We start from the raw sequence: 25,486 nt of genomic DNA on the forward strand, positions 1-25,486 counted from the left end.
CTGAGCCTCGACCTCCACTCCTGTGCGTCGCTCGGTCCCTCGAAATGGCCGCGGCGGCGACCACCCGTGGGACATCGTGGTCCCGAGTCGTACTCCCGAGATGCACGAGACCCGGCGGGCGCGGTAGGACCCCCGCGGTGCGTGCCCCGAGGCGATCCCCGGCGCCGGATGGCCCGGTGAAAACTCGGGGTCGGCGCCATTCGCCCCGGGCCATCTCGGCGTTCGACCCGTCCCCGGACGCGGTGCTCGCGGTGCTCGCCACCTGCGCGGCGGGCGCCAAGCTCGCCGAGGAGAAGACCAAGTTCGGCGCGAAAGTCTCCGCCCCGCTCCTCGCCATGGCCTCCGCCATGCTGCTCGCGACGTTGGGCCTCATCCCGGCTGCGTCCCCGGCCCTGGACCTCGTCTGGCGCGCGCTCATGCCCCTCGCCGTCGCCCTTTCCCTCCTCGGGGTCGACCTGCGGGACGCCGCGCGGACGTCGGGTCCCGCGCTCGCGGCGTTCGCGGTGGGCGCCGTCGGATCGGTCCTCGGCACCGCCGTCGCCTACGCGACGGTGGGCCCCGCGCTCGGACCGGACGCGTGGAGGGTGGCGGCGTGCCTCTGCGCGAGTTACGTCGGCGGCAGCCTCAACTACGCAGCGACCGCGCAAGCGCTGGGTCTGGCCGCCGCCCCGGGCGGGCAGGCGGCGCTCGCGGCGGGGATGGCGGCGGATAACCTCGCGATGGCGGTGTTCCTCTCCGCGCTGATGGTGGCCGAGGCGGATCCCCCGACGGAGGAGGAAAAGGCGTTTGCGTCGCGTGCAATGGAAGAAGACGGCGGCGACGGGATCGTCGGCGAGATCGGGGGGAACGAACGCGTTTGCGTCGCGAACGGGGGGACGGTTCCCACGGCGATTCCCACGGCGAGGACCGCCGCGTGCGCCCTCGCGACGGCGCTCGTGTTCCTCGAGTGCGGTAAGCTCCTCGCGCGAAGTCTCGGACTCCCGGCGGGAACCTCGCTCGGGGTGTCCTCCGCTCTCGTCCCCGTCGCGGCGGCGGCGGCGGCGACGGCGACGCGCGGCGCGCTCGACGCGTCGCGCGCGTTCGCCGGGAGCGACGCGGTCGGTGGCGCGCTGATGTTGGTGTTCTTCGCCGCCCTTGGGGCGTCAGCGGACCCGCGCGTGGCGATTAAAGCCGGGGGTCCCGCGTGCGTTTTCATCGCCGTCCAACTCGCCACGCACCTCGCATTCGTCGCCGCCGTCGGCGTCGGGGCGATGCGGCTGCCGGCTTGGGCGGTGCTGACGGCGTCGAACGCGTGCGTGGGCGGGCCGGCGACGGCGGCGGCGATGGCGAGCGCACGGGGATGGACCGCGGCGGTGCAGCCGGCCATCGTGGCGGGGACGATTGGGTACGCCGTGGGGACGCCGATTGGTTGCCTCGTCGGACAGGCTCTCAGGGCGTGGTTCTAATAGCGCTTAGCTCTATTATGTAGATGGACATACGCGCGTCGTCGTCCACTGACGGCGGCGCCCCTAGCACTAGCACTACATCTCCCCGCCGAAACCCCCCGACCCGAACACGTCCTTGCGACCCATGTCCGAGATTTGCTTCTCCTTGTAGTTTCCCAGCTTCGGGCAGTTCCCGATGCGATGACCCAAACCTCCGCAGTACGCGCACCCCTTTGTGCCGGTGAGCGCCACGAGCTCCGCCTCCTGGTCCATGGGGTCGTCCAGCATCGCGAGCACGGGCGGGATCCTCTGCTTCGCCTCGCGCAGCAGGTGCTTGAGGTCCAGCAGAATCGTTTCCGATTGGTTCTTGTTGATGAACGTGGTGGCGATGCCCGTCTTACCGCAGCGACCGGTGCGGCCGATGCGGTGGACGTAGTTTTCAATCTCCTCGGGCATGTCGTAGTTGATGACGTGCTGGATGTCCGGAAAGTCCAGACCCTTTCCGGCGACGTCGGTCGCGACCAGCACGTCCTTGCGCTGCGCCTTGAACTCGCTGATCGCCCAGTCGCGCTCGTCCTGACCCTTCCCGCCGTGAATAGCCACAGCCTCCACCCCCTTCAGCAGAAGGTACTCGTGGATGTCGTCGACGTCGCCTTTGTTCTCGCAGAAGATCAGCACGGGCGGCGCGGTCTTCTGGAGGCACTCCAGAAGGTACACGATCTTAGCTTCCTGCTTGACGTACTCGACCTCCTGAATGACGTCCAGGTTCGCTGCGCCCGCTCGGCCCACGTTGACCACGATGGGGTTCACGAGAGCCGACTCGGCAAACTTCCGGATCTTCTCCGGCATCGTCGCCGAGAATAACAAAGTCTGCCTCTGCGACTTGAAGAAGGAATAGATGTCTCGGATGTCGTCTTCGAACCCCAGGTCCACCATCCTGTCCGCCTCGTCCATGCAGAGGTACTTGCATATGTCCAGGTTCATCCGCTTCTTGTGCAGCAAGTCCTTCAGCCGCCCGGGAGTCGCGGTGACCATGTGAACGCCGGCGTTGCGCACGATGTCGCTCTGCTCCCTGGAGTCCACCCCTCCGATGCACAGCATGATTCGCATCTGCGCCATGCCCTGCTTGGCCAGCTCGACGGTGAAACCCTCGATGACCTCGTGCGTCTGCCTGGCGAGCTCGCGGCTGGGACAAAGGATCAGCCCCACCGGCCCCTCGCCCCCCTCCAGCGGCATTCGGTGCTCCTCCATCATCGCCGCCATGATCATGGGGAGGACGAAGGTTAACGATTTACCGGACCCGGTGAACGCGATCCCGATGATGTCGCGCCCGCTGAGGATCACGGGGAGGCCCTGGATCTGGATCGGCGTCGGTCGAGCTATCCCCTTCCGCGTCAGCTCGTCGATGATGGGCTTGGGAAACTTCATCTCCCGGAAGGTCTTGATGGGCGGGGGTATGTCGACGCCCTCGACGATGATGTGCCACTTGTTCCGCACGTCGTCCCGTTCCTCTTCGGTGAGTTTGCGGATGTGCGCGGGCGCTTTCCAGCCGGTCTCGATGGAGTGGGTGTACGCGACATCCTTGGAGAGCTCCTGCACCGACATGAGCGCCTTCTTGTCGTTGATCGACTTGAGGATGGCGGCCTCCTCCTGCGCGAGCTTCTCCGCGGGTGTGATGGACGACGCCATGGCCTTGAGCCCGGCGGCGCGCGACAGGAGCGATGTCTTCTCCTTCGGGGGCGCGAACTCGCGGATGTTGCTCGGCCCCCCCGGTTCGTCCCCGCCCTTGTTGGAGGACGGCCCGGCGGCGTCCTGGATCCCCGGAGATCCCGCGCGTTCGTCCCCTTCGCCGCCCCCCGGCGCGCGGAGCTTCTGGCCCATCCTCGCCGCAGCCGCGTTCACGCCCTGATCCCGTCGCTTCCGCAACGGAACGTACTCTTCCTCCGTCTCGTCCACCTCCCACCACTCCTTCTCGTTCTTCTCCTCCCCAGCCCCGACCCCGTTCGGGGCTTCGTTCTCCCCGCCCATCTTCGCGCGCTTGGTGACGGGCATCCCGCTTGTGTCCGGGATGACGACGTCGTCATCCTCCACGAATGCGTTCTTAATCGCCTTGACCGAGGCCATCGCGTTGGATTTATCCCACCAGCGCGCGACGTTCTCTGTGGCGCCCTCGCCGCGAATTGCCCCAGTTTCTTCTCACCGACAGGAGCTCAGCTCGCTCAGATCTGATGAGAAGAATCTGAGCCCCGGAGCCGCAGTGTGGGAACGCGCCGGTGGCCGGTGAGCACCGCGTGTAACGAACGATGAGCGCCAGGAGAGCGGTCACCACCCTCGGACGAGTCCTCGGAGGGGCCGTATCGGCGCGAGGGGCGGCGCCCCGGGCCGGGGTCTGGGCCCCGGCTCTTTCTTCGTTCGGGTCCGAACAGGGGGGAGGCGTCGGGTGGGATCATCGTCGCCGCGCTGTGGACCCCGCGTCGTGTGCGCACCGCGCGTGGTCGTCGTTCCACGCGACGTCGCGCGCGGAAGATGCCGAGAACGACTCCGGGCACCGCGCGGGTCCGGCGACTTTGGGGGCCCGCCGCGTTGTCCCCGGGGCGTCGTCGTTCGCGTCTCCGATCGCGGCTCGGCACCCGACGTCTCGCGCGCGATCGTCGGCGGCGGGCGAGGTGACCGAGGCGGCCGACGACGACACCCCCGGGGGCGCGGTAGACGCGCGCCCCGACGGCGTCGAGTACGAGGCGGCCCTCGCCGAGACCGTCCGCATGGTCAAGCTCCTCTCCCTCGCCTCCCTGGGCGCCACGATCGCGGGAACCCCGCTCTTACTCGAACTCGCATCCCCAGATCTCCCCGCCAACGCGAAACTCACCGTGTCGCTGGTCGTCGACACCTTCGGCGCGTTCACCACGGGGTTGCTCCAGTGGTTCGTGTCCCCGTACGTGCTCAAGATGCGCATGGCGGACGAGCACACCGTGGCGGTGGAGAAGTTGACTCTGTTCGCGAGGAGATACGAGGAGACGTTCGCGGTGGCCGACATGAGAGAAGCGGAGACGACGCGGCCCCTGGTGACGTGGGAGGCTTGCGGGAAGCTGCACTACGTGGAGATGGGGCGGGTGCCGGGGTACCTGTACGACAGGTTGGGCCTCGAACGGTTCGACGCCCAGGCCATGGCGGAGAAGCACGCGAAGGAGCGGAAGGAGGAGGACGAGGAGGACGAGTATTGAGTCTCATCGTAGCGCGCCGTCGTCGACGTATCAAACCACCGCCCCCTCCCGAAGCTTCGCCCCACGCGCCGACGTCTCCAAGTCGCGACACAGCTCCTCGAGCGCCCTCGCCGGATCGTACGCCTCCGAGAAGGATCGGACGCCGCCCGCCTCTTCCGGTTCGACCCTCGAGCGGACGAGCGAGTGAACGTTCTCCGCCGACACGATTCCTGACGCCCCGTCGCGGAAACGAAACCACCGGACTTCCCCCCCGGGGTCCTCGCGAACGGAAGATCTTTCCGCCAAAACCTTCCTCAAGGCGTCGACGCACCCTCTCAGCGCGTCGTGGGGCACGGCCCTTCGCGCTGACGCCACCTCGTCGTTCGCCGTATGAACTCCCGTGTCGACAAACAAAGTTCGGAGTAGGTCGATCGGGGCTCGGTCGGCGCCCCGGGACCGCCACGCCGCCGTCAGCGCGAGGGACACGAGCGTCCCGCGCATCTCCGGCTCTCTCAGAACCCGGCACGTGATCCTGCCGCTGCGAGACGTGACGTGTCGCGCGAAGGCGAGGCGTCCCGCGATGGGGTGAGAGTCGACGGTCGGCTCGGCGGCGTCGCGGCGGGCGAACGACGCGGCGCCGAGCAGCCACTCCTCGAGGAGCGTCTCCTCCCAGTAGTACTCGTCTACAGGGGTGTCCCCCGCGTCGTCGGCGTCCGCTTCGAACGGGATGGCACACATCGCCGCCGCGTCGCGCTCTCCCTCGGAAGTTCCCCCGCACATTCCCGCGCGCCCCGACTCCAGGACGATCCTCCGAATCTCCCCGCCGTCGCCGCGGAAAACGCCGGTGGCGGCCAACGCCTCAAACGCGAGTTGACGACAGATCGAGTCCTCGCATTCGACCCCGACGTCGCAGAGCGCTCGTGCGAACGTCTCGTCGATGACGGTTGTTTTATCCCCCGCCGCCTCGCACGCGGCGCGTCCGTCGATGGCCCTAACCCCTAGCCCTAATAACCCCCCCACGAGGCTCACCGCCGACGTCGCCCCCGCGAGTGAAGAAAACGTCCGAGACCGCCAACGCACCGCGACGTCCCTAGCGTACGCCAACACCGCGGGAAACACCGAGGCTTCAAACAGGCACCGGACCACCGAGCGCGGCAACCCGACGGCGCACGACTCTGTCGCACCCGTCGCCTCGTGTACCTTCGACAGCAGCGCGTTCAGGAGCACCGCGTTGACCACGGACGCGGCTCCCGGCGACTCCGCCGCCACGGCGATCAAGTCGTGCAGGTACCCCGCCAGGCGCGCGGGATCGGACGCGAACCCGAAGCTCCCGGGGGGGTCGAAGCCGCCGCGAGCGGCGTCCGCTTGCAGGAGCGCGACGTCCGCCGCGATCTCGCGTCCGACGACGTGTTGATGTTGAACGGGTGTTGAACATGTTGAACGCAACCCGGAGAGTCGAACGCACGCGTCCCAACATGTTGAACAAATCGCCAGAGCGCCCTTTGTCGGCGGTCGCCGGCGGAGCACAAACCGCAACCCGCGCACCACCGCATCGCAAGTCCCGCCCGAGTCGACGAAACACGTCCCAGCGAGGAACGTGCACGTCTGGACGTCATCGGCGAACCACGAGGCGAAGGTTCGCGAAGCCGCCGGGGCGTCGGCGGAGATTTCGTCATCCGCGGACATCGCCGTCGCGAGATTTTCCCCGTCGAGCGCGGAGAAGAACAGCGACTTGCACGCGTCGACGCCGTTCATGTACCGGGGCATGTTATCCGCCAGCCACGACAGCAGCGTTCGTCCGGCACTGTCAGACACGGAATCCATCGCGTACGTCACCAGAGTCTCCTCGGCGCGTCGCCACCCGGCGGCGTTCAGTTTGTGAAGCCCCGCGAGCGCGGCGACAAAGTTGGCGCCGATCGTCCCCTCCGTCTCCGTCACGAAACTCGCGAGCCGCTTAAGTCCGGGATTGAACTCCCTCGACGCGCTCGCCCCGTCCAAGGATTGAACGCACGCGCGCCACACCGCCAGCGACGCGCACAACCCGCCCGGACACCAACCCCCGGGCCCCCGCGCGACGAGGTACCCGCACAGGGGCCCCGCCATCCCGCGGGAGAATTCGTCGGCGTCCGTCCCGACGTCCGCCCCGAACGTCGCCCTCGCAAAGGCACACGCGATCAGCGCGTCACTCGCCGCGGCAACCCCGACTCGGGTGCCGAGGGTGCCGAGGGTGGTGCCGAGGGTGCCGTGTGTCGAATCCGGCGCCTCCATGACGTCAAACAGACCCACGCGTCGTCCGTCCGGCCCGGGTCCCCGCGCCCACGCCGACCTCGAACCAAACGGGGGGACTTTCGCGGCGAGCGCGTCGACGACTCGAACGTCCATCCCGATGGCGCTCCCCTCTCCCAGGGCCGCCGGGACCAAGACCGCGAGGAAGTTGCACAGCAGCGCCGGGGTCGGGTGGTCCGGGTCGTGGTCCGACGTTCCTCCAGACCGGTCGTTTTCCTCGTCTTCGTCCGAGTCGGGAACGTCGTAGAAGACGTTGCACCCCTGGCTCGCGCCCCAGGCGTCGGCGGCGGGGTCCGGCATTCCGGGATAGGGATCGTAGTCGAAAACCCCGGCATCCGTCCCGTCAAGGCAGGACTCGATGGCGCGGTGATCCCTCACCATCTCCAAGGCGAGCTCCCGCCGAGCGGCGGCGGCGGCGGCGGCGGCGTCTTCGGCTTCGTCTTCGTCCTCGTCCCCACCGGTAAGGCGATCCCGCCGCGCCCTGGATCGGGGGGAAGGCGGAGCGATCAGGGCGCGGAGCAGACGCGTCGAGGCGGCGGCCGCGGCGGCGACGCCGTCGGCCACCTCCGCGTCCCGCCCCGTCAGCGCGCGTCCCGAGCGACGCACGGTCGAGAGCCGACGCGTCGCCTCGAACGTCGCCGCGGGAAGCCCGGCGTCGCGGACAACCGCGGCGCACTCGCCGACGCGGTCGCCGCCGCCCGTCGCGAGCAATCGAACGCACGCGGTGCGAGCCCCCGCGGGGACGGCGGCGCCGAGGCGCCACCGAACGCGACCGAAAACCCCGCCGCCTCCGCCGCCGGGTAACGCCTCGGGGTAACCGTCACGAGCGTTACGAGCGTTACGACCCAACCCCGGAGGATCCAGCGTCGGGGTTCCATTTGCAAACTCTCGAAGGTTACGGGACACGTCGGCAACGAACGTTGCGAACGCTCGCGCCGCGACGTCCCCGTCGAGGTCCCGCCCACCCCATCCCCTCAGGAAACCGGCGAGCGCGGCGGCCGCGAGCGCCGCCGCCCGCGCCCGTTCCCCTTCCTCGGTGACGGTGACGTCACACCCGCCAGATGGATCCGAGAATGGATCCGAGAATGGATCCGAGGACAGATTTATCGACGCGGCTTCGTCGCACGCGTCGGCCAGGCACGCGGCGAACGCCGCCGTCGACTCCCCGGGTACGTTCCCCGGGTCGTCCCCACTCGCCACCGCGAAGAGAAGTCGGCACCCGGCGGAGGTGGCCTCCACGTCCCGGTCCCTTTGGGCGGCGGCGAGGGTTGACGCGACGGGCGCAGCTCCGCAAGCCAGCCTCGGATTGAACCCCCGGTGGGATTGTTCGGCGAGGGCGGCGAGGGCGGCGAGCGCGGTTCTCGCGGCGGCGTCTCTTTCCGTCCTCGTGACGCTCGTCACGGACACCCCGCGCCCTCCTCCCCGCGTCGTCGTCGTCCGCGGACCGTCGGCGGCGGGCGTCATCGCTCGCGCCCTTGTTAAATCCCGGAGGAGCTCGAACACGTGCTCGGCGACGTCGAAGGAGAGCAGCCGATCGACGGACCGCGCGTCGCCGCGCGCGGACACCACCACCTCGACGCAGTCGCACGCGTCGGCGCGGAGCGCGAGCCTCGGGGAGAGGAGCGCGTCGTTGATCACCCCGGCGAACGTCGGGACCTTGGCGATGGCCACCCCCGGCGGGTACTCGCGGAGGAGCGCGTCGAGGTCGAAATCATCGTCCGCGACGGCGCAGGCGGCGACGACGAGAAGCGCCTCGGCGACGGCGGCGGCGGCGGCGTCGGTACCGGGGCCGACGCCGCCGCGTTCCCCGGCGATTCGCGCGACGGCTGCGAGCGCCCCGGCGGCCATGGCCTGCCCCGCCCCGGGTTCCCAGGCGAGGACCCCGCGGAAACAGCCGCGGTCGCCAGCCGTGCGGCTCGCCAGTTGCGCGCAGAGGGATAACGCGGCCAGACGCGCGTCGCCGGACGCGGCCGGGTCGCGCAGGGCGTCGATCACGATGGCGAGCGGGGACGACACGCCGCACGGATCGGGGTGAGGGGCGTGGCGCAGATGCGTGGCGGCGTGGAGGGCGGTTCTCGCGGGGGGCGTGCCGCCGAACCACTCGCCGGTTTCCTCGACGTCGGCGACTCCCGCAAGGAACGCCGCAGGCAGCGACCCGCGGGGCACGTCGAGCGCCAAGAGCTCCGCGATGAGGCCGAGCAGCCTCGCTCGGCCGCAATCGGTGCCGCCCCGGTGTCGCGCGCGGGGCTGGGGGGACGCCAGGTGCGCCGCGACGCCAAAGGCGGGGGAGTCGAGTTGGATCTGACCCTGCGAGGCGGGGGGCGCGGCAGGGGCGACGGCGGCCCCTGTCGCGTTCCATCCCCCGTCCCACGTCGCTTCCCACGACGACCCCACGGCGAGATGATATCCATCTTGGGTTCCGTAGCCCTGGCTACCGCCGCGGGGCCCTGGGGCTATGTAGAAGTGTTCCTGCGACGGTTGACTGCTGCCTCCGCTGCCGCCGAGGTTCGTCGGGAGGTTGGCGCGAGGGTGGAGCGGGGGGGTATCGGCGCCGCGTCGCTCGCGGGCCGGGTCCGCGGAGGAGAGGTGGACGAGGGCGCGGGAGATGCACGCGTCGAGCGTCGCGCCGCCGTCGGAGGCGGCGGCCGCGGTGGATACCGCGAGCGCGCAGTCCAGCAGGAGCGTCGCCACCTCGGCGTCCTCCTCCTCCCTCGCCGCCAGGGCGTCGACGACGCAGGCGACGACGACGTGACCCCACCGCCGCGCGACGTCGGGTCCGGAGGCGGGATCTCGCAGGATTCCCGCGAGCGCGCGCGCGTGCCGGGCGCGGGTGGTGTTAAGCCGCTGTCGCGGGGGTGGGGTCGGGGCGCGTCGCTCGTTACTCGGGGGAGAGGGGTGCCCGAAGCCCTGCGAGGAGCCGTGGGCGGCGGGGTCGGCGACGGCGCCGCCCGCGCCGCCGCGCGTCGCGGATATCGCCTCCGCCACGCATCGCACGCAGACGGTACCCACGCGCGGGGCGCTGTAGACGCACAGGTGGCCGTGGCCGCGCTGCGCGTGAAGGCCGTGGTCCATGGGAAGCGGGAGGGAGGGGCGGGACGCGGCACCGTGTGAAACACAGCTGGTGGAGGGCAGGTCCACACAGCTGCGAAATGAAACAGCGCCGAGGTTCTGTTTGTCGGCGGCGGCGGTGCGCGAGTCACTGTCGCGGGAGCGGGCATCGACGGACGCTCGCTCGCTCGGCGCATTCGATCGACAGCGGGCAATCCGGAAGATGTTCGAGGATGGGGCGACGGGCAGGCGGCTGCGGCTCATCGTCACGGACGAGCTCGGGATCCTTCGCAGGGCCGAGGCGGCGGGCAGGTCCGCGCTCGGGTCGAAGGAAACCTTCACGATGAACGCGCGATGGGGGCAGGCGTCGCGGGCGCGGGGTTTCGTCAAGGGATGCTGCAGCGCGGGGCAATCCGGCGACAGCGGTGTCGTCACCACGAGCGACGACGCCCCCAGCGGATGGCTCGCGGTGGCGAGGAACGACAAGACCGCGGAGGTCATCGAGATGGCCACCGGCGCCGCGATGGGCGGCGGGCCCGTGGACGTCGGCGGCACCCCAGTCGCGGTCGACCTCTTCGGCCCCGGGAGCGCGCGCGAGGGATGCCGCCTGGTCACCGTCACCGAGGAGGGCGATGCCGTCGTCCACGCGTGTGGATATGAGGGCGTCGTCACCGGCTTCGGCGACCTCTCCCTCGGCGTCGGCGCCGGGCAGGAGCGGATCGTCGAGGAATGGAGCGAAGAATCGCGCTTCAAGGTCATCGGCAACGCGCTCAGCGCCCGGGTCGGCGGCGGCGGCGACAGGCTCATATGCGGAGGCAAGGGCCAGGGCAACGACGTCAAGATGTACGACGTGGAGGAGCAGAAGGTGATATACAAGTCGAAGCCGCCGCCGCCCAACTGGCTCGGGTACCGCGCTCCCCCTTACGTGAGCGCCATGCACTTCATCCCCGGCACCGACTGTCGCGAGTTTCTCGTGGGCACCGGGGAGCACATGCTCCGGAGGTACGACGTTCGCGAGAAGCGCGCGGTGATGGACGTGCCGATCGGGGAGTGGGTCATCACGTCGCTGCAGATGAACCACGATCAGAGCGTCGCGTACGTGGCCAACAACCACGGCAACCTCTTCGGGTTTGACATGAAGACCCAGCGGATGGCGCACAAGTTCAAGGGGCACCAGGGCGGGATCAGGCAGATCGCCGTGCACCCGGAGGAGGACCTCATCGTTTCCGCGGGTCTCGACAGGTGGCTCAGGGTGTTCTCGATGTCGACCAGGAAGTGCTTGGGGCAGGTGTACATGCAGCAGGTGATGTGTGGGGTTCAGTGGGACGCGAGGTCGCCAGCTTGGGAGGAGGCCTTCGCCGAGGCGGAGAAGAAGGCCAAGGGGAAGAAGAAGAAGAAAAAGGCGCGGGCAGTGGAGGATGCGGACGAGGAGGAGGTTCCGAAGAAGAAGAAGAAGCTCAAAAAGTCCGACGGGGAGAAGGTTGCGAAGAAAAAGAAGAAGAAGGTTCGGCGAGACGACGACGACGACGACGAGTTTTAGCACACGTGTGTTTAATCGGATTTCAAAGCATCGGCGTCAATGTCCGTGTACAATTCGTGGCGATCCCGACGCGGAGGGATACGTAACTCCGTCAATCACATCACGACGCAGCCTACGTCACTAGGCATAGGGGGGAAGTCCTTGGCCAAGTAAAGCGCCATATGGGGCGCGTTGGTAATTTCCAAGCCTCGTTCACGGTACTTCTTCAACCTCTCAAAGAGCCTCTGGCAGAACATGTACCTGTCATAGTAGTCGTCCTGTTTGTAGGGACCGAGACCGACGCCCTTCCACGACTTCTTGGTCATGCCTTTCAGAAGCTTAAGAGGGTCGAAGCCTTCGGAACGCTTATCGAGGATCTGTTTAGAGTAACCCTTCACGAATTGTTCAATTATGTCCCGGCGTGCCGGGGTGATGATGGTGCGGCCCGCGAAGGTATCGGCAGGAGCGGGGATGGTAAAGCCTTTCCCATTGAAAGAGCACTTGCATATCTCGAGGTCAAAATTCTTCAGGAGGATGCGTGCATCTTTGACCTCCGGCTTTGCAACGATGAGCTGCACAAACTTAAGATCTCGGAGCTCGTAGTCGTAAAGGAATTCGGTGTTGAGGGCACCGCCGGGGATGCCAACTCCGTGCCAAACAAAAACCCCACAGTCCCCTTCTAATTCGCTGTGCTTCTTGAGGGCGTCTTCACCCCACTCTCTGAGCTTGTTTGCATACTGATCGCTGTCGTAGTCCACCTCTTTTTCAGGGTCCACATGGAAATGGGTCCACTGAGTCTTGCCTTCCGTTGGGCGGGAAGAGTAGCTCTCGACGTGATGGACAACTGAGCTGGTCGATTCCTCAATATCTCCCGCCAGATCGCGGCCTGACTGCATATACGTGTTGTCGACGCCGGAGCAGATGAGTCCACAGCGCTGGAAAAGCCGGCGGCGGATCATGGGTGCCGCGTCCCAGGTGCAGAAGATATCGATGTCGGCGTCCTTCCAGTGGTTGACCTCACTTTCGCTGTCATCGTCATGTTCATCGTCCTCGTCCTCGCTGTCGTCGACGCCCTCACTGTCATCATCGTCTTTGCCTTGACTGTCGTCATCTTCAAATTCATCCTCGACGCCACGGAAATCGGGCCCGAGGGCGCACTGAACCACGGCAGAGCCAGACAGGATAACTTGAGGGCGCCCAGAAGAGTCAAAGTCCAGCTGGCGCTCCTCGTCGGGGAAGAGATCCTGAACCGTGAACTGGCGGCGGGGGTGGTGCATATCAACGCCTTGGTCTGAAACCCCTACCCGTGGTCCCTGCGCCGTTGTAACGCGCTGCATCACCTCGTCGAGCTGGCGCCTCAGCGATGACTGCAAGAGCTTCGCGCCGAAGGGGCGAAAGAGCTTCTTGCTGGAGGTCGCCAAGTTGAACACGTCAGGAGGTGCCAGGTGAGAACAGATGTTGTCGAGAATATCCCCGCTCATGCCGCTGAGCGACACCGACGGCGACTTGCCCTTTGGTTTCTTCTTCGGCGGCATGCGATACGACGGAGAGGGGTGGCGGGGGCGCTCGAGCGGGGCGATATGACACCAAAACGAGACCACGACTCGTCGTTCAAACGTCAAATCATCGGAAGTTCCGAGGACGTCATATCATATCGGACGAGTCGTTGTTGTATCGGAGTCACATCGCAGCCGCGCGCACCCATGGATCCGCCCGCGAAGAAGATGAAAACCTCCCCGCCCACGCTCTGCGACATGCCCGACGAGATCCTCGCCCACATCGCCTCCCACCTCGAACCCGGAGACGTGTTCAACATGGTCTTGTCCAGCAAGAAGCTTTTTCGCCCCGCGGGTGTCGTTGACTTGACGGCCGACGAGGACGCAAACCGAGAAGAAGCTCTCGGCTTCAAGCTGGTCAAGTGGTCGATGCGACACCGACTGAAGAAGATATTGACGCTGTTCACCAAGAAAAAGTTCACGTTCGACGACCTCTTCCCCGAAGAGGAGCGCAACTTGGACTTCGTCTCCGGGCAACCTCAGGTCAGTTTCTGTCTGCTTTCACACCAACCTCCTGCCCAACTTTTGCATCGTCTACTCACAAGAGGTATGGCTTCGCAGATGCTCATCGCCGGCTCCGTGGCAGTCAAGTGCGCGGTTCCTAGAAGATCAGGGAAGTGGCGCCCTGGCGACATCGACATCTTCTGCACGTGGGACGCCGCGCCCATGGTCCGCCGCCGACTGATCCAGCGGTGCGGTCTGATCTGCGGGGGAGTCGTTAATAACACATCGTACACGGACGACGGCCCCTATCTCGCTGGAGACGTGGAGAACAGGGCGGCGGCAGTGATCCATCACGTCGAGGAATATGCCGCCCGGCCTATGAATGAAGACGAGTGGGGCGAATGGAAATACAAACCTTGTGATGCAGGGGGTTTAGAGGCGTACTACAAGATGGCAAAACAATGGGGCGCTGAAGTGAGGGCCCCCCTCAGCAATATGCACCCCTACATCGGACAACCCGGTGGTGCCCTCGGCGGCGATTTCCTCTTCGACTATAACTTTGAACACAAAGGCTCTGTGCAGCTCATCATCGGCAGGCCCGACGTCAAAGACGCCACAAAGCTTCTGCGCCACTTCGACATCGAGATTTGCAAGTGCGCCTTCAGCGCATCGAACGTTTACATCCCCGCCGCCGTCGAAACATTGGCGGGCCGCACCTTCATCACCCCCGCGCGCCACGCCCTCGCCGAGAGTTTCATGAAGGCTTTGAACAAAGTCAAGCCAAAGTTCCCTGACGGTACTTGCACGTATGATGACTCTGAAATGCCCAAGGTTCTTGCGAAGATCAAGCACAAGGTGTGGAAAGGCATCGGGCTTCCGCCGTACAGCGGATCTCAGTACGACTTTGAGCACAAATACACGGTCATCGCAAGGCTCTTTGAACGCATCCAGAAGTACCACACGCGAGGCGTGAAGATTACCAACGCACCGGACGGTGCTCTCGACTGGGAGATTGTCATCCTGCTTCCGAGTTACGACAGTGATGATATGTGCATGGACGATTTCGGCTAAAGTTACCTCTACGACTACATCTACGGAGCTTCCCTCACAACGCCACTACCTTCACGGGCTTGTAAAACTTGCACGGCTTCCCCCCGTTCACAGGATCGCACGTGTAATAATACATCACCGGCGTCTTGCCATCCTCGGCGTCCATCACCCCGTCGTTGTCAGTATTTACCGCGAACGCGGGAGCCGGCGCGTCCCCCCGGCGCGTCTTCAACACGCACCTCCTGCCGCACTCGCACGTCGGCGCTCGATCGACCCAATCCCGCGCCCTCCGCCTGAACGTCAGGCTCACCCTCGCCTTCCCGTCGCGCGCCCCGCCCCCGGCGCCCCCCCCTCCCTCCCTTACGATCTCGTGCGTCCACAGCTCCTGACACGGCGGGAGCATCACCGCGAGCGAGTTGTGCGGCAACGGGACGTCCACCCAGACGTCACCCGACCTGTCCGAAGCGTCCTCCCCCGGTCTCCCCGGCCAGCGCTTACGAAGCCGAAACGACCTCGTCGCGCCCAGCGACAGGCCGGCTATGGCGGGCAACGGCCCGAGGGACGTGAGCTGGTCCGCGTGGGGCCCCACGCGGTCGGACCCGTCGCGATAAAAGTTGGCGACGGCGTACGTCGGCGCCCATTGGTACGAATCGTCGCCGATTGATTCGAGCACGTCATCCGGAAGGTGTCGCGACGGAACGGAGCGGAGCGCGGCGGTGACCGCGGCGGATGCGCGCTCGGCGGCGACGCGCATTCCCGGCGGGGGCACGCGCTCGGACCCGCCTCCATCCTCCGCGTCGTCGTCGTCGTCGTCGAGGCCCGCCATTCGGAGCGCCTCCGCTCGGGCATCGTCGACGCGCATCTCGTACACGGCGGTGAGCCTCGGGGCCTTCCTCGCCTCGCCCGCGATCCACCACTCGTCCTGGCCCCACGTCGTCGCCTCCGCGCGTAGGTCCTCGAGGAGGGCGTCCGCGTCGCGCGGCGGCATGACCCTCTCCACGAGCACGAACGGGAGATCCGGCACCATCTCCCGCAGGCTCTCCACCGCGCAGGGCATCCACGAGGCGTCGGGGCCGCCGATGCGAACCCTCGCCACGGGGCCGCTCGTGGACCTGAGCCTCGCCGCGGGTCGGCGGGTGGGGTCGTTCGAAGGTGGAGGCTGCGTCGGGGCGGACGTCGACGGCGTCGGTGACGGCTCCCCGAGGCACCCGCCCGCGTGGGTTTCGACCGCGTGCCGGGGAAAATTTTTTGCGCAGATCGGACACGCCGCGAACCTGCTTCCCGCGCGGGGCGTTACGTGCGCGGACGCGCCGAGGGACGCCACGCCCGTGAGCTTACGCTGCCCGGGGGGGACCGCCGGGGACTTGCGCCGCTTCGGCATGGGCCTCGACGCGCTCCGGCCCCCCACCGCGCGCATGGGGTGTGGCCAGAAGGAACCCCGTCGAGCTTCGGAGGTTCCGCTGTTCGGTCGGCGCCTGGCGCGGGTGAGCGTTCTGTTTGAAGATTCCGAAAGACAGCTGGTGGTCGCGGGTCCGAGGGGAACCATTTCACTCCGCACGGCATGGGACGAACGCGGGGCGACCGACGCGGGTCGTGGGACCCGAGCGATGACCGGGTGTTCTCGAGCGTCGCCGAGACGCTAGCGCGTGACGCGGGACCCGTCGAGGAGCTCGCGCGGCGCGCCGCCGAATCGTTCGCGGCGCCGCTCGCGGCATCCACCGCCGCGTTCCTCGTCACCGCGCGTCTCGCTCGACGGTCCGCGTACGCGCTGGGCGTGTCGTGCGCGACGCCGATGGTGGGGGCGGTGATGAGCGTCTGCGCGGTGGGTGGATCCGCGGCGCTCGCGGGGCAGGCTGCGAGGGAGGCGACGTCGTGGGCGAGCGCGGGTCGGGGCGACGCGCGTGTCGGCGGGCGAGCGTCGTGGCTCTTTCCGTCGGGATTCGGTCGCGCGCGCGCGGACGCGCCGTGGGACGAACGAGAGATGACCGCGGACGCGATACTCGGATCGTTGATGTACGCCGCGCTCGGGCGCGGCCTGAAGACGGCGATGCCGAGCGACGTGAGCCACCCGGGGGCGATGGCGCGGAAGTCGCTGCCGGCGAACGGCGCGCATTACGCCAGCGAGGGGCAGAAGAGGACCCTGGCTCGGTGGATGGCCAGGCACGGATGCCACCACTGCGGGACCAAGGTGGGAGCGGTCATCGGGGACCACATGCCGCCGAACAAGGTCGCGTTCGGGTCGAGCGCGGCGGCGGAGGCGTTCAGGGAGGGCACGCAATCCCTCTGGACCCGCGCGTGGCAAGCCGTCGGGGGGGTGCCCAAGCAGCGATTCTTTCCGCAGTGCCGCGGGTGCAGCGACCTGCAGTCGGTGGCGGTGAGGACCGGGGTGAAGAAGCTGGTGATGCACGGGGGCGGAGTGAAGATTGGCGCGGTGGTGGCGGGGTGCGTCGCGGCGAGGCACTACGCCATGGCGCGTCACCCGGAGGAATACGCCAAGTGGGAGGCCAAACTGGAGGAGCTCAAGTTTCGGTTCGCTCCGTGAAACAGACTCGGGGAACCGTTCGATTTCCGTTGCAAAAACACCGAACCCTCGAACGACGCGAGCGACGTCACAGCGCCGACACCACGTCCACGACGATGGCCTCGAACTTCTCGCGAACACCCCCGGCTTCCTCCTCCATCGGCAGGTGCGACGCCATCGGCATGAGCTCGTACCTGACGTCCCCGACCCCCGCGTCGACGCACGCGTCCCTCAGCGCCTCCGACAGCGGCGGCGGCGTGGTCCGGTCCTTTTCTCCCACGACGATCGCCACCTTGACGCCGTTCGCCGCGAGCTTGGGCATCTCCGCGCGCAGGCGATCGCCGTCGCCGCCGAAGGACCCGCCGCGGAACAGCTGAAGCAAGCCCACGTCCCAGTTCTCCGCTTTCGTCGGTCGCATGTACGCGGCTTTCGTCTCGGGGGGTAAGTCCGCGTACGTGCGACCTTCCTCGATCGCCGCCATCTGTCGACGCACGCTGCCGCGGACCACGTTCAGCCCGGGTCCGTCCTGCGAGACGAGGAACCGGAACCAGGCGAACCGGAGCTGCCGGTCCAGCGGCAACTTGATTCCGCCGCCGCCGCCGCCCTTCTTCGCGCTAGTACCGTCCTCGTCCTTCTCCCCCGGGGGATCTCCCAGGAACACGGCGGGGGCGACGGCGATGTACGACCTGACGCGCTCGGGGGCGACCAGTGCGGTGTCGAGAGCCACCGGCGCGCCCGCCGAGTGACCCAGCAACGCCGCCGTCCGGATCCCCAATGCGTCCATCAGCGCCAGCGTGAGCTCAGCCTGGCCCGCCGCCGTGTAAACAAAGTCAACCCCGGACGACGACGACGCGTCTTCCGACCCGTCGCCCGACGACCTGCCCGGGGGATCCGGTCGGGTCGATAGGCCGTACGGCGGCCTGTCGAACGCGATGCATCGGGTCCCGGGCGCAGCCGCCGCGACGCGGGGGAGGAGTCTCCGGAACGAAAACTCGCTTCCGTTGGCGCCGTGCAGGCAAACCAAAGCGTCGACCCCGTGCTCGTCAGTGCTACCCTTTCCGTCCGCGTCGTCGTCTCCGAGGTCGTCGCGCACGACGTGTTCCTTGTAATGGACGACGACCCGGGTGCCCCGGACGTCCACGGCGACGAACTTGCTGTCGGGGTCCGCCAGTTGCGACGGCGGGACGAGATCGGGCAGCGGACCCGGGTCCGGGTCGGCGAAGGGCTCGACGACGAGCTCGTTGAAGTCCTTTTGGATCTTATCGCGCGCCTGCGTGGCGAGCGCGAAGACGAGATCGGCGAGCAGGTCGTCCTTGGCCGCGCGCGGCGGCGATGCGGCGCGGTGTCGATGCGAGGGGCGACGCGTCGGGCCGACGGATCGCGAAGGAGATGACGTAGATGACGTCGTCCTCCCGGATGACGACGCGCGGACGGAGGTTCGGGGCGGGCGATGCGCCGCGACGGAGCTCGCGACGCGCATCTCGAGCGCTCGGGAGCGAAGGCGCCGGACGATTCACGGAGGTCGGACCGGTCCGGGCCAGAGCCGTTCGGGTGCGTGTCGTGGCGCTCCGGATTCTGTTTGTGGCTTCCCGCGCTTAACGAACGCTTTTCTCGGCACCTTCCGAGAGAGGACAGAGTGGGGCTCGCCGGGGCGGATCATGGCCCCCGCCGAGGACGGTCCCGAGCCTCGTGCCGCTCAGGTCGATGACCCGCCGCCGTTCGTGAAGGGCGTCAAGGGCCGGAAGGACATGCACGTGCCCAAGGCTGTCTGGCGGCAGCATCGCCCGCGGAAGCCTCGCGCCGCCGACCACGTCGAGGGCACCGGGAGCAAGGGGGGCCCCACCTCCGCCAGGGTCATCAACGGCGTGCTCCGCTCGCTCGAGGAGCTCGCGATCGCGTGCCCGCGTAACCTGAAGCGCTGGGGCCTCGCGTCCGAGGACGAGTACTTCGAGCACGTCAGGCGAAGGGACGTCGCGAAGGCTGCGCTCGACCAGCTCCTTCGAGATCCCTCCGTCTCCGCCGACGACAAGCACGACGCCGCCGCGTCCTTCTCCATGAACCACGGCCCCGCCGCCTTCAACTGCAGACGATGCTGGCTCCTCCGCGGCTGCTGCGTCTGCCGCATGCTCGTGTCCCTGCCCGTTCAAGCGCTGGGCCCGCACAGGATCGCGGTGTACCTGCACCACCACGAATTCGGCCGGGGGAGCAGCACCGGCGCGCTGGTGTCCGCGTGCCTCGGCGGCGACGCGTACGTCGCGGGTCTGCGGCGGGACGAGGAGGCGCTGAGGGAGCTGTGCGAGCGGGAGGACGGGAGGGTGGCGGTGCTCTGGCCGGGGCGGGGCGCCGTCGGCGTTGGGGACCTACCAGGCATCGTCGTCGGCGGCGGCGAGAAAAAGGGGCGCGACGGCGATGAGAAGGGGGGCGACGGCGACGACGAGAAGGGGGGCGACGGGGGTGGACGGGGGTGGACGTTCATAGCCATCGACGGCACGTGGAAGAACGCGCGGAACATGCTGAAGCGGCTCCCCAAGGATCGCGTGGTGCTCGTCTCCCTGCCCCCCGAGGCTTTCCGTTTCGTGCGCGAGGCCAACGCCGGGATCACCGGGGGGACCGGTGACGGGGCGTCCCTGTTGGCGCCGGTGAGGAAGTACGCGGGCGCGCCCGAGGGTCGAACGAGCACGTTCGAGGCGTGCGTCGCCCTCCTGAGGGCGCTGGGGGTGGACGAGGCGACGTGCAAGGCGCAGCTGGAGAACGTGAAGACCAAGGTGGACGCGGTGAAGGTTCAGAAGAGCATGGCGCCGGTGTACGAGAAGGTGACGGGCGAAGGGGACTTTGAGACTTGATAGAGACTAGACTACGAAGGAAACTTCGTAACACTTCCACATACAGGTACAACAGGTAATAAGAGGGTAGCACTATCGAGAAAACAAAACGCGCCGCGCGCCGCCTTCACTTCACGCCTCGTTCTTCTTGAGCGCGTTGACGAGGAAGCGGTTCTCGATCGTCTTCACCTTGGCGCGAGCGACGTTGTCGGCGGCGCCGGCGTGGCCGCCCTCGGTCATCTCGTGGTACAGCACCTTATCCCCGATGCCGAGCGCGCGCATCTTGTGCACGACGCGCCTGGCGTGCGAGGGGTGCACGCGGTCATCCGCGGTGGACGTGGTGAACAGAGTCGCCGGGATGTGCTCGCCTCTCTTCGCCGACTCCTCGTCAAACCCCCGCTCCTTCACGGCGACGTGCACGGACTTTTCCAGGTTATGGTACGGAGAAAAGCCCAGCAGGGCATCGCGTTCCTCGGGGATGCTCGGGTCGCCGTACTCGTCGATCCAGCTCGGGCCCGAGGTGAGCAGCACGTACCGCTCCATGTCCAGCAGCGGGCACTGCGACACCACGGCGCCGAAGAGGTGCGGATAGTGCGTCATCATCGCGCCCGTCAGGAGCCCGCCGTTGCTGCCGCCCATGCACCCGAGCGTGGCGTGCGTGGTGACGCCGGTCGCCACCAGGTCCTTGGCGACGGCGGCGAAGTCCTCGTACGCGCGCCAGCGCTTCTCCTTCTTGGCGGCGCGGTGCCACTGGGCGCCGAATTCACCGCCGCCGCGAATGCACGCCATCGCGTAGCACACGCCCTTCGTCAGGAAAGACTCCCCCACCGTGGCGCTGTACCCCGGGGACATCGAAATCTCGAACCCGCCGTAGCCGTACAGCACCGTGGGCGCGGGTTTAGGGTTTGACCCACCGTTGGCCTGGCCTCGCACCAGAAAGTAAGGCACCTTGGTGCCGTCATCGCTCGTAGCCTCCCTCAGCTCGACGGACATCCCGCTCGCGTCGAACCACGCGGTGTTGGTCTTGAGCGGCGTCGAGACGTCGAGGTCGGGTGCGGTCGCCGTCGAGAGCGTCGTCGGATCGAGGAAGCCCTCGGTGGTGACGAAGAGCTCGTTCGATCGCTCAGAGTCCACGCCCGCGGCGCCGAAGCTCTGGCAATTTTCCGCGGTGTGCTCCTTGACCAAGGAAAACGTGCGGGTGTCGGAGTCGAACCGCCACACGTACACGCGCGTCACCATGTGCTCCAGCGCGTGGACCATCAGGTAGTCCTTCGTCTCGGAGCTGCCCTCGTACGCGCACCGATCGTCCGCGGGCGAGTACAGGACGGTAAAATCCGATCGCTCGCCGCGAAAAAAGTCGTTAGCCGGGTGCGCCACCACGGACCCGGCGACAAACTTCGTTCCCCCGTCGCCCCCCTTCCCGCCGCCCACATGCCACTCCGACTTGCAGTGGATCACCACGTGGTCCGCGAACGTGGCGAACGAAAAGTCGGTGGGGATGTCCACGTGGACCATCTCTGTCGGTCGGTCCGGGTGAGGGACGAACCGAACTGTGTCGTAAAAAGTCTTGGCCCGGTACCACACCTTGTACCTGTGTCCCTTGTCCCAATACGCGCTGCCGGACGCGACGACGTCCGTGGGCTCGCCCCGCCAGATCTCCACCGCATCCGTCAGGGGTTGCCCCCTGCGCCACTCCCTCACCGTCAGCGGGTACCCCGAGGGCGACATCGTGCCGGCTCCGAAATCGTGGCCGATCCACGCGCAGTCGCGATCGACCCAGCAGAAGCTGTTCTTCCCCGGCGGGAGCACGAAGGCGTTCGGTCCGTCCACGAACGCCTTGGCGACGACGTCGAACTCGCGCACGGTGCACGCGTCCGTGCCCCCGTCGGAGAGGTTCACCACGCATCGGTCGACTCGGTCGGCGTCGTCGCCGGGGCCGTAGTCGAGGAACTGCGGGCCTTTCCAGACCCAGCTCTTCCCCTCGGCGGCGGCGAGGGCGTCGACGTCGAGCACGGTCTCCCAGGTGGGCTCCGGGGTCTTGAAGTCGTCCATGGTGGTGCGGCGCCAGATGCCCTTGACGTGGTGCTCGTCCTGCCAGAAGTTGTACACGAAGTCGCCGCGCAGGCGCACGTTGGGGATCTTCCTCTTGTCGTCGTAGATGGCGCGCAGCTTGGCGAACATCGGGTCGTCCTCGGGTTTGCCGGTGGGCCCGGCGATCGCGGCGAGCGCGCGCTCGTTCTCCGCCTTGACCCACTCCATGCTCCGCTCGCCCCTCAAGTCCTCGAGGAACACGTCGTCGGGGGCGTCGCTCGTCGACATGGCGGCGACGAGGGCGCGTCGATTGGCGCGTACGCCGGGGTAAATCCGCGCGCGACGGGACGGGGGGAAAGACGCGCGAGTCGCTCCCGCGGACGCGCTCGCGCGGTGCGTCGCGAAGGCTAGCCGGAGCGCGCGGAAGGAGGAGGCGACGCGAGCTATGGTACCCGCTCGAGGACGTGCGTCAGGACGAGTTCCTGCTCGCGCGCGTGTGATCAGTCGTGTACTTAATCCGGCGATCTCGTTCATCACGCCCCTCCTTTCGTCGGGCAACAATTTCACACGGAGCCTGGGGTCGTGGTCGGGACAACGCCGTGCGCGTGTGGGGGACACGACGGATCCGATGCAGGCCTCCGCGCTGCAGAGCATCTCGCGATGCTATCGCCTGGGTCTCCGTCGCCCGGCGCGCGAGTTCCCGGCGCGCGGGTTCCAGTCCGCCAGGCCCCGTCGATGGATTGGCGCGTCGGCGGCGGCGGGCGGGGCGGATGGGGGCACGGCGGTGGAGGACACCCCGGCGACGAAGGGGGGGAAAGGGGGCAAGCGCGACCTCCAGGAGGCGTACAGGGAGGTGCGCGAGATGCTCACCGACCCGTCGCGCCTCGTCCGCGCCGTGGCGTCGGGCAAGGCGAAGGGGGCCGACCCGGAGTGGCGCCGGCTCGAGATGCGACCCGTCGCGCTCAAGGGGGGGGTCAAGCTGCAGGTGGTCAAGTACGACGAGCGGCAGGCGTTCACCTCCAACCACGCCTACGCCGGGGCGACTCCCTCGGCTCCCCGGGGACGCCGGGGTCGACGCGCGACGGGGGGTGGCGACCCGTCCCGAACCGCCAAGAGCCCACCCGTGGACGCGGACGAAGCCGTCGACGAGGCGCTGCGATGCGGCTTTGGCCACTGGCGCGTCGAGACGTGCGAAGAGGTGCTCTCGCTGAGGGTGACCAAATCGGGCGAGGCCGCGGTCAGCCGCTCGCGATCGTTGCTCGCGAACGCGAACAAGGGCGGCGGCGATAACGCGGCGGCGACGAACCGCCCGCTCGCGCACGACAGGCAAAAGCGTAGGCTCCTGTCCCCGTCCGATCCGTTTCTCGTGCACGTCGGCGTCAGCACCAAAGATGGCGCATCCATCAAAGCCGACCGCAGGGACAAGTACAAGCAGGTGGAGGAGTTCCTCCGGCTAGTGGACGCCGCCGTGGCTGACGCGAGGACGGGCGGGCACATGAGCCACGGGAGCAGCGAACGGCCGACGCGGCTGGTGGACCTCGGATGCGGAAACGCGTACCTCACCTTTGGAGCGTACGCTTGGCTCAACCGAACCCAAGGGCAGCCGCTCGAGGTGGTGGGGGTGGACGTGAAGCGTCAGGCGCGGGAGACGAATCGTCGCGTGGCTGCCGCGCTGGGGTGGGAGAGGGACTGCGTGTTCGTGGAGGGGACCATCGCGGGGGCGTCGCTCGCGTTTCCGACGCCGAGAGGCGGCGACGGGGGCGACCAGTCACCGGGCAAGTCGGAGCCGCCCGAGGTTGACATCGTGCTCGCGCTGCACGCGTGCGACACCGCGACGGACGAGGCGCTCGTCCGCGCGGTTCGATGGAACGCGCCCCTCACGCTCGTCGCGCCGTGCTGCCACCACGATCTCCAGACGCGGGTGCGGGAGAATACACAGCTGGCGCCTTCGCTCGCGCCGACGCTCCGCCACGGCATCCTTCGCGAGAGGCTCGGCGACGTCCTCACGGATGCGTTCCGCGCGCACGTCATGCGACTGCTGGGGCACAGGGTGGACGTGGTGGAGTGGATCGGCGGGGAGCACACGCCGCGGAACACCATGATCCGCGCGGTGCGGACCAACGCGCGAGCCGCGCCCGAGCTGTGGAGAGAGTACGACGAGATGCGCGAGCTCTGGGGGGTGACGCCGTGGCTCGCCGAGGCGCTGGCACCGGAGCTCGCTGCGGCGAGGGAGGAGGCGATGCGGGACCCGGTGCCCGTCGCCGCGGACGGCGAGGTGGAACGGTAGCAAGTCGGTGATTGAGCGATGATCATACGCGTGTAATATTGCAATGTGCGCTATACATCGTGTCGCGCGTCGAGGTCATCATGTATGACCCGTAAAACCCAACCCAACTCTCCCCCGAAGAATATCCGATACTCTTTACACCTTGTCGAAAGGGGAGACGACGTGGCCGTGCGAGCCGCCGTTTCCGTTCATCTCCACCGTCGTCGTCGGCTTGGACGATTGATCGCCCATCATCCTTCCCTCGTCGTCGAACTGCACCCACCTGAACCCGCGCTCCCGCTGCACCCGCCGGTACACGAACATGCCGCAGACGGTGCCGACGAGGCCGATGAGGAAGATGGAGAGGAGCGCCGCGCCGTAGGTGGGCATCTGCGTGGTCTCCTTGGTGACGGTCACGCCGCTCGGCTTGGCCGCGGTCGGCGCGAGCGTCGCGGCCTCCTTCGGGCCGGTGTAGAGCGCCACGTTGATCGTGCCGTCGTTGTGAGCGCCCGCGTCTGGGCACCAGTAAAACTCCGACGCGCACGCCTTTTGCGTGCACTTGTCCTTGCTTCCGGCGTCGAAGTAGGAGTACTTCAGCGTCGGGCACTTGCCCTCCTTGCAGCACGAGCACATGCAGTCCTGGTAGGTGGCGAAGACCATGTTGTTGGCTTCCGGCTGGGCGGACCCGGCGTTGTGCGATCCCGCGTCGGGGCACTGCGCGAACGCCGAGGCGCACGCGGACTGCGTGCACTTGTCGGGCGAACCCGCGTCGAACGTGTACTTCTTGAGGCCGTTCTGGCACGTGCCGGACCTGCAGCAGGAGCACGTGCAGTCGTGGTAGGTGGCGGTCACGGTCGCGCCGGAGTTGTGCGAGCCCTTGTCGGGGCACTGGGAGACCTGCGCGGAGCACGCCTCGTCGGTGCACTTGTCCCTGGACCCCACCGCGATGGTGTACGTCTTCGTGCCCTCGGTGGCGCACTTGTCGGGGGCGCAGCACTCGCACGTGCAGTCGTAGTCCGTCGCCGAGCCGACCTCCGCGGCGGTCACGCCGTGCGACAGCGCGAGGAGCGCGACGAGGAGCGCGAGGAGGGAGATCCTGGCCATCGTCGCGTCGTGTCGTTTGGCGGCTCGACGATTTAGTGGCCTCGCGATAAAGTGGCCTTCGCCACACGCCTTTTCGCGCATGCGGGGGTTTTCACGGTCTATTCTTGAGTCATTTCGCGGCCGTCTGGCGAGGTTGCGCACAGGTTATGGGCGACCAATCAGCGATCAGGAGCTATTTTTGTCGCCCTGTCGGCGGTTATTGACTCTGTTTGCGT

General features: G+C 67.5%; 14 protein-coding genes across 14 annotated transcripts; 7 read left to right on the forward strand and 7 right to left on the reverse strand.

Annotated features, from left to right (window-relative positions):
- Positions 1 to 44: 44 nt before the first annotated feature.
- On the forward strand, positions 45 to 1,448 carry MICPUN_113572 (DUF819 protein; the record flags this gene model as incomplete). Its single annotated transcript, XM_002504802.1, has 1 exon — positions 45 to 1,448. One exon carries the CDS (start codon positions 45 to 47, stop codon positions 1,443 to 1,445), a length of 1,401 nt encoding a protein of 466 aa, XP_002504848.1. The 3' UTR covers positions 1,446 to 1,448.
- On the reverse strand, positions 1,438 to 3,548 carry MICPUN_62373 (DEAD/DEAH box helicase; the record flags this gene model as incomplete). The annotated part of the gene is made up of 1 exon (XM_002505112.1): positions 1,438 to 3,548. The coding sequence occupies one exon, from the start codon at positions 3,546 to 3,548 to the stop codon at positions 1,521 to 1,523; it is 2,028 nt and encodes a 675-aa protein (XP_002505158.1). The 3' UTR covers positions 1,438 to 1,520.
- Positions 3,549 to 3,727: 179 nt separating this feature from the next.
- On the forward strand, positions 3,728 to 4,645 carry MICPUN_62374 (hypothetical protein; the record flags this gene model as incomplete). Its single annotated transcript, XM_002504803.1, has 1 exon — positions 3,728 to 4,645. One exon carries the CDS (start codon positions 3,728 to 3,730, stop codon positions 4,643 to 4,645), a length of 918 nt encoding a protein of 305 aa, XP_002504849.1.
- A 293-nt stretch (positions 4,646 to 4,938) lies between these two features.
- On the reverse strand, positions 4,939 to 9,982 carry MICPUN_62375 (hypothetical protein; the record flags this gene model as incomplete). The annotated part of the gene is made up of 2 exons (XM_002505113.1): positions 4,939 to 4,956; positions 5,000 to 9,982. The coding sequence occupies 2 exons, from the start codon at positions 9,980 to 9,982 to the stop codon at positions 4,939 to 4,941; spliced, it is 5,001 nt and encodes a 1,666-aa protein (XP_002505159.1).
- A 199-nt stretch (positions 9,983 to 10,181) lies between these two features.
- MICPUN_62376 (hypothetical protein) lies at positions 10,182 to 11,498 on the forward strand (the record flags this gene model as incomplete). The annotated part of the gene is made up of 1 exon (XM_002504804.1): positions 10,182 to 11,498. The coding sequence occupies one exon, from the start codon at positions 10,182 to 10,184 to the stop codon at positions 11,496 to 11,498; it is 1,317 nt and encodes a 438-aa protein (XP_002504850.1).
- Positions 11,499 to 11,593: 95 nt separating this feature from the next.
- Positions 11,594 to 13,012, reverse strand: MICPUN_62377 (f-box profile protein; the record flags this gene model as incomplete). Its single annotated transcript, XM_002505114.1, has 1 exon — positions 11,594 to 13,012. The coding sequence occupies one exon, from the start codon at positions 13,010 to 13,012 to the stop codon at positions 11,594 to 11,596; it is 1,419 nt and encodes a 472-aa protein (XP_002505160.1).
- A 168-nt stretch (positions 13,013 to 13,180) lies between these two features.
- MICPUN_62378 (predicted protein) lies at positions 13,181 to 14,450 on the forward strand (the record flags this gene model as incomplete). The annotated part of the gene is made up of 1 exon (XM_002504805.1): positions 13,181 to 14,450. A coding segment is annotated over one exon (1,270 nt), but the record flags the coding sequence as incomplete, so codon positions are not given.
- Positions 14,451 to 14,528: 78 nt separating this feature from the next.
- Positions 14,529 to 15,944, reverse strand: MICPUN_62379 (predicted protein; the record flags this gene model as incomplete). The annotated part of the gene is made up of 1 exon (XM_002505115.1): positions 14,529 to 15,944. The coding sequence occupies one exon, from the start codon at positions 15,942 to 15,944 to the stop codon at positions 14,583 to 14,585; it is 1,362 nt and encodes a 453-aa protein (XP_002505161.1). The 3' UTR covers positions 14,529 to 14,582.
- A 144-nt stretch (positions 15,945 to 16,088) lies between these two features.
- Positions 16,089 to 17,069, forward strand: MICPUN_62380 (predicted protein; the record flags this gene model as incomplete). The annotated part of the gene is made up of 1 exon (XM_002504806.1): positions 16,089 to 17,069. One exon carries the CDS (start codon positions 16,089 to 16,091, stop codon positions 17,067 to 17,069), a length of 981 nt encoding a protein of 326 aa, XP_002504852.1.
- A 67-nt stretch (positions 17,070 to 17,136) lies between these two features.
- On the reverse strand, positions 17,137 to 18,528 carry MICPUN_62381 (predicted protein; the record flags this gene model as incomplete). The annotated part of the gene is made up of 1 exon (XM_002505116.1): positions 17,137 to 18,528. The coding sequence occupies one exon, from the start codon at positions 18,526 to 18,528 to the stop codon at positions 17,137 to 17,139; it is 1,392 nt and encodes a 463-aa protein (XP_002505162.1).
- A 178-nt stretch (positions 18,529 to 18,706) lies between these two features.
- Positions 18,707 to 19,894, forward strand: MICPUN_62382 (predicted protein; the record flags this gene model as incomplete). The annotated part of the gene is made up of 1 exon (XM_002504807.1): positions 18,707 to 19,894. One exon carries the CDS (start codon positions 18,707 to 18,709, stop codon positions 19,889 to 19,891), a length of 1,185 nt encoding a protein of 394 aa, XP_002504853.1. The 3' UTR covers positions 19,892 to 19,894.
- A 108-nt stretch (positions 19,895 to 20,002) lies between these two features.
- On the reverse strand, positions 20,003 to 22,189 carry MICPUN_98042 (predicted protein; the record flags this gene model as incomplete). The annotated part of the gene is made up of 3 exons (XM_002505117.1): positions 20,003 to 20,254; positions 20,279 to 21,022; positions 21,092 to 22,189. The coding sequence occupies 3 exons, from the start codon at positions 22,187 to 22,189 to the stop codon at positions 20,003 to 20,005; spliced, it is 2,094 nt and encodes a 697-aa protein (XP_002505163.1).
- Positions 22,190 to 22,529: 340 nt separating this feature from the next.
- MICPUN_62384 (predicted protein) lies at positions 22,530 to 24,188 on the forward strand (the record flags this gene model as incomplete). Its single annotated transcript, XM_002504808.1, has 1 exon — positions 22,530 to 24,188. One exon carries the CDS (start codon positions 22,530 to 22,532, stop codon positions 24,186 to 24,188), a length of 1,659 nt encoding a protein of 552 aa, XP_002504854.1.
- A 135-nt stretch (positions 24,189 to 24,323) lies between these two features.
- MICPUN_102998 (predicted protein) lies at positions 24,324 to 25,271 on the reverse strand (the record flags this gene model as incomplete). Its single annotated transcript, XM_002505118.1, has 1 exon — positions 24,324 to 25,271. The coding sequence occupies one exon, from the start codon at positions 25,269 to 25,271 to the stop codon at positions 24,324 to 24,326; it is 948 nt and encodes a 315-aa protein (XP_002505164.1).
- Positions 25,272 to 25,486: the final 215 nt, after the last annotated feature.

Source organism: Micromonas commoda, chromosome 11 (genome assembly GCF_000090985.2).
Source record: "Micromonas commoda chromosome 11, complete sequence".
NCBI lineage: Eukaryota > Viridiplantae > Chlorophyta > Mamiellophyceae > Mamiellales > Mamiellaceae > Micromonas > Micromonas commoda.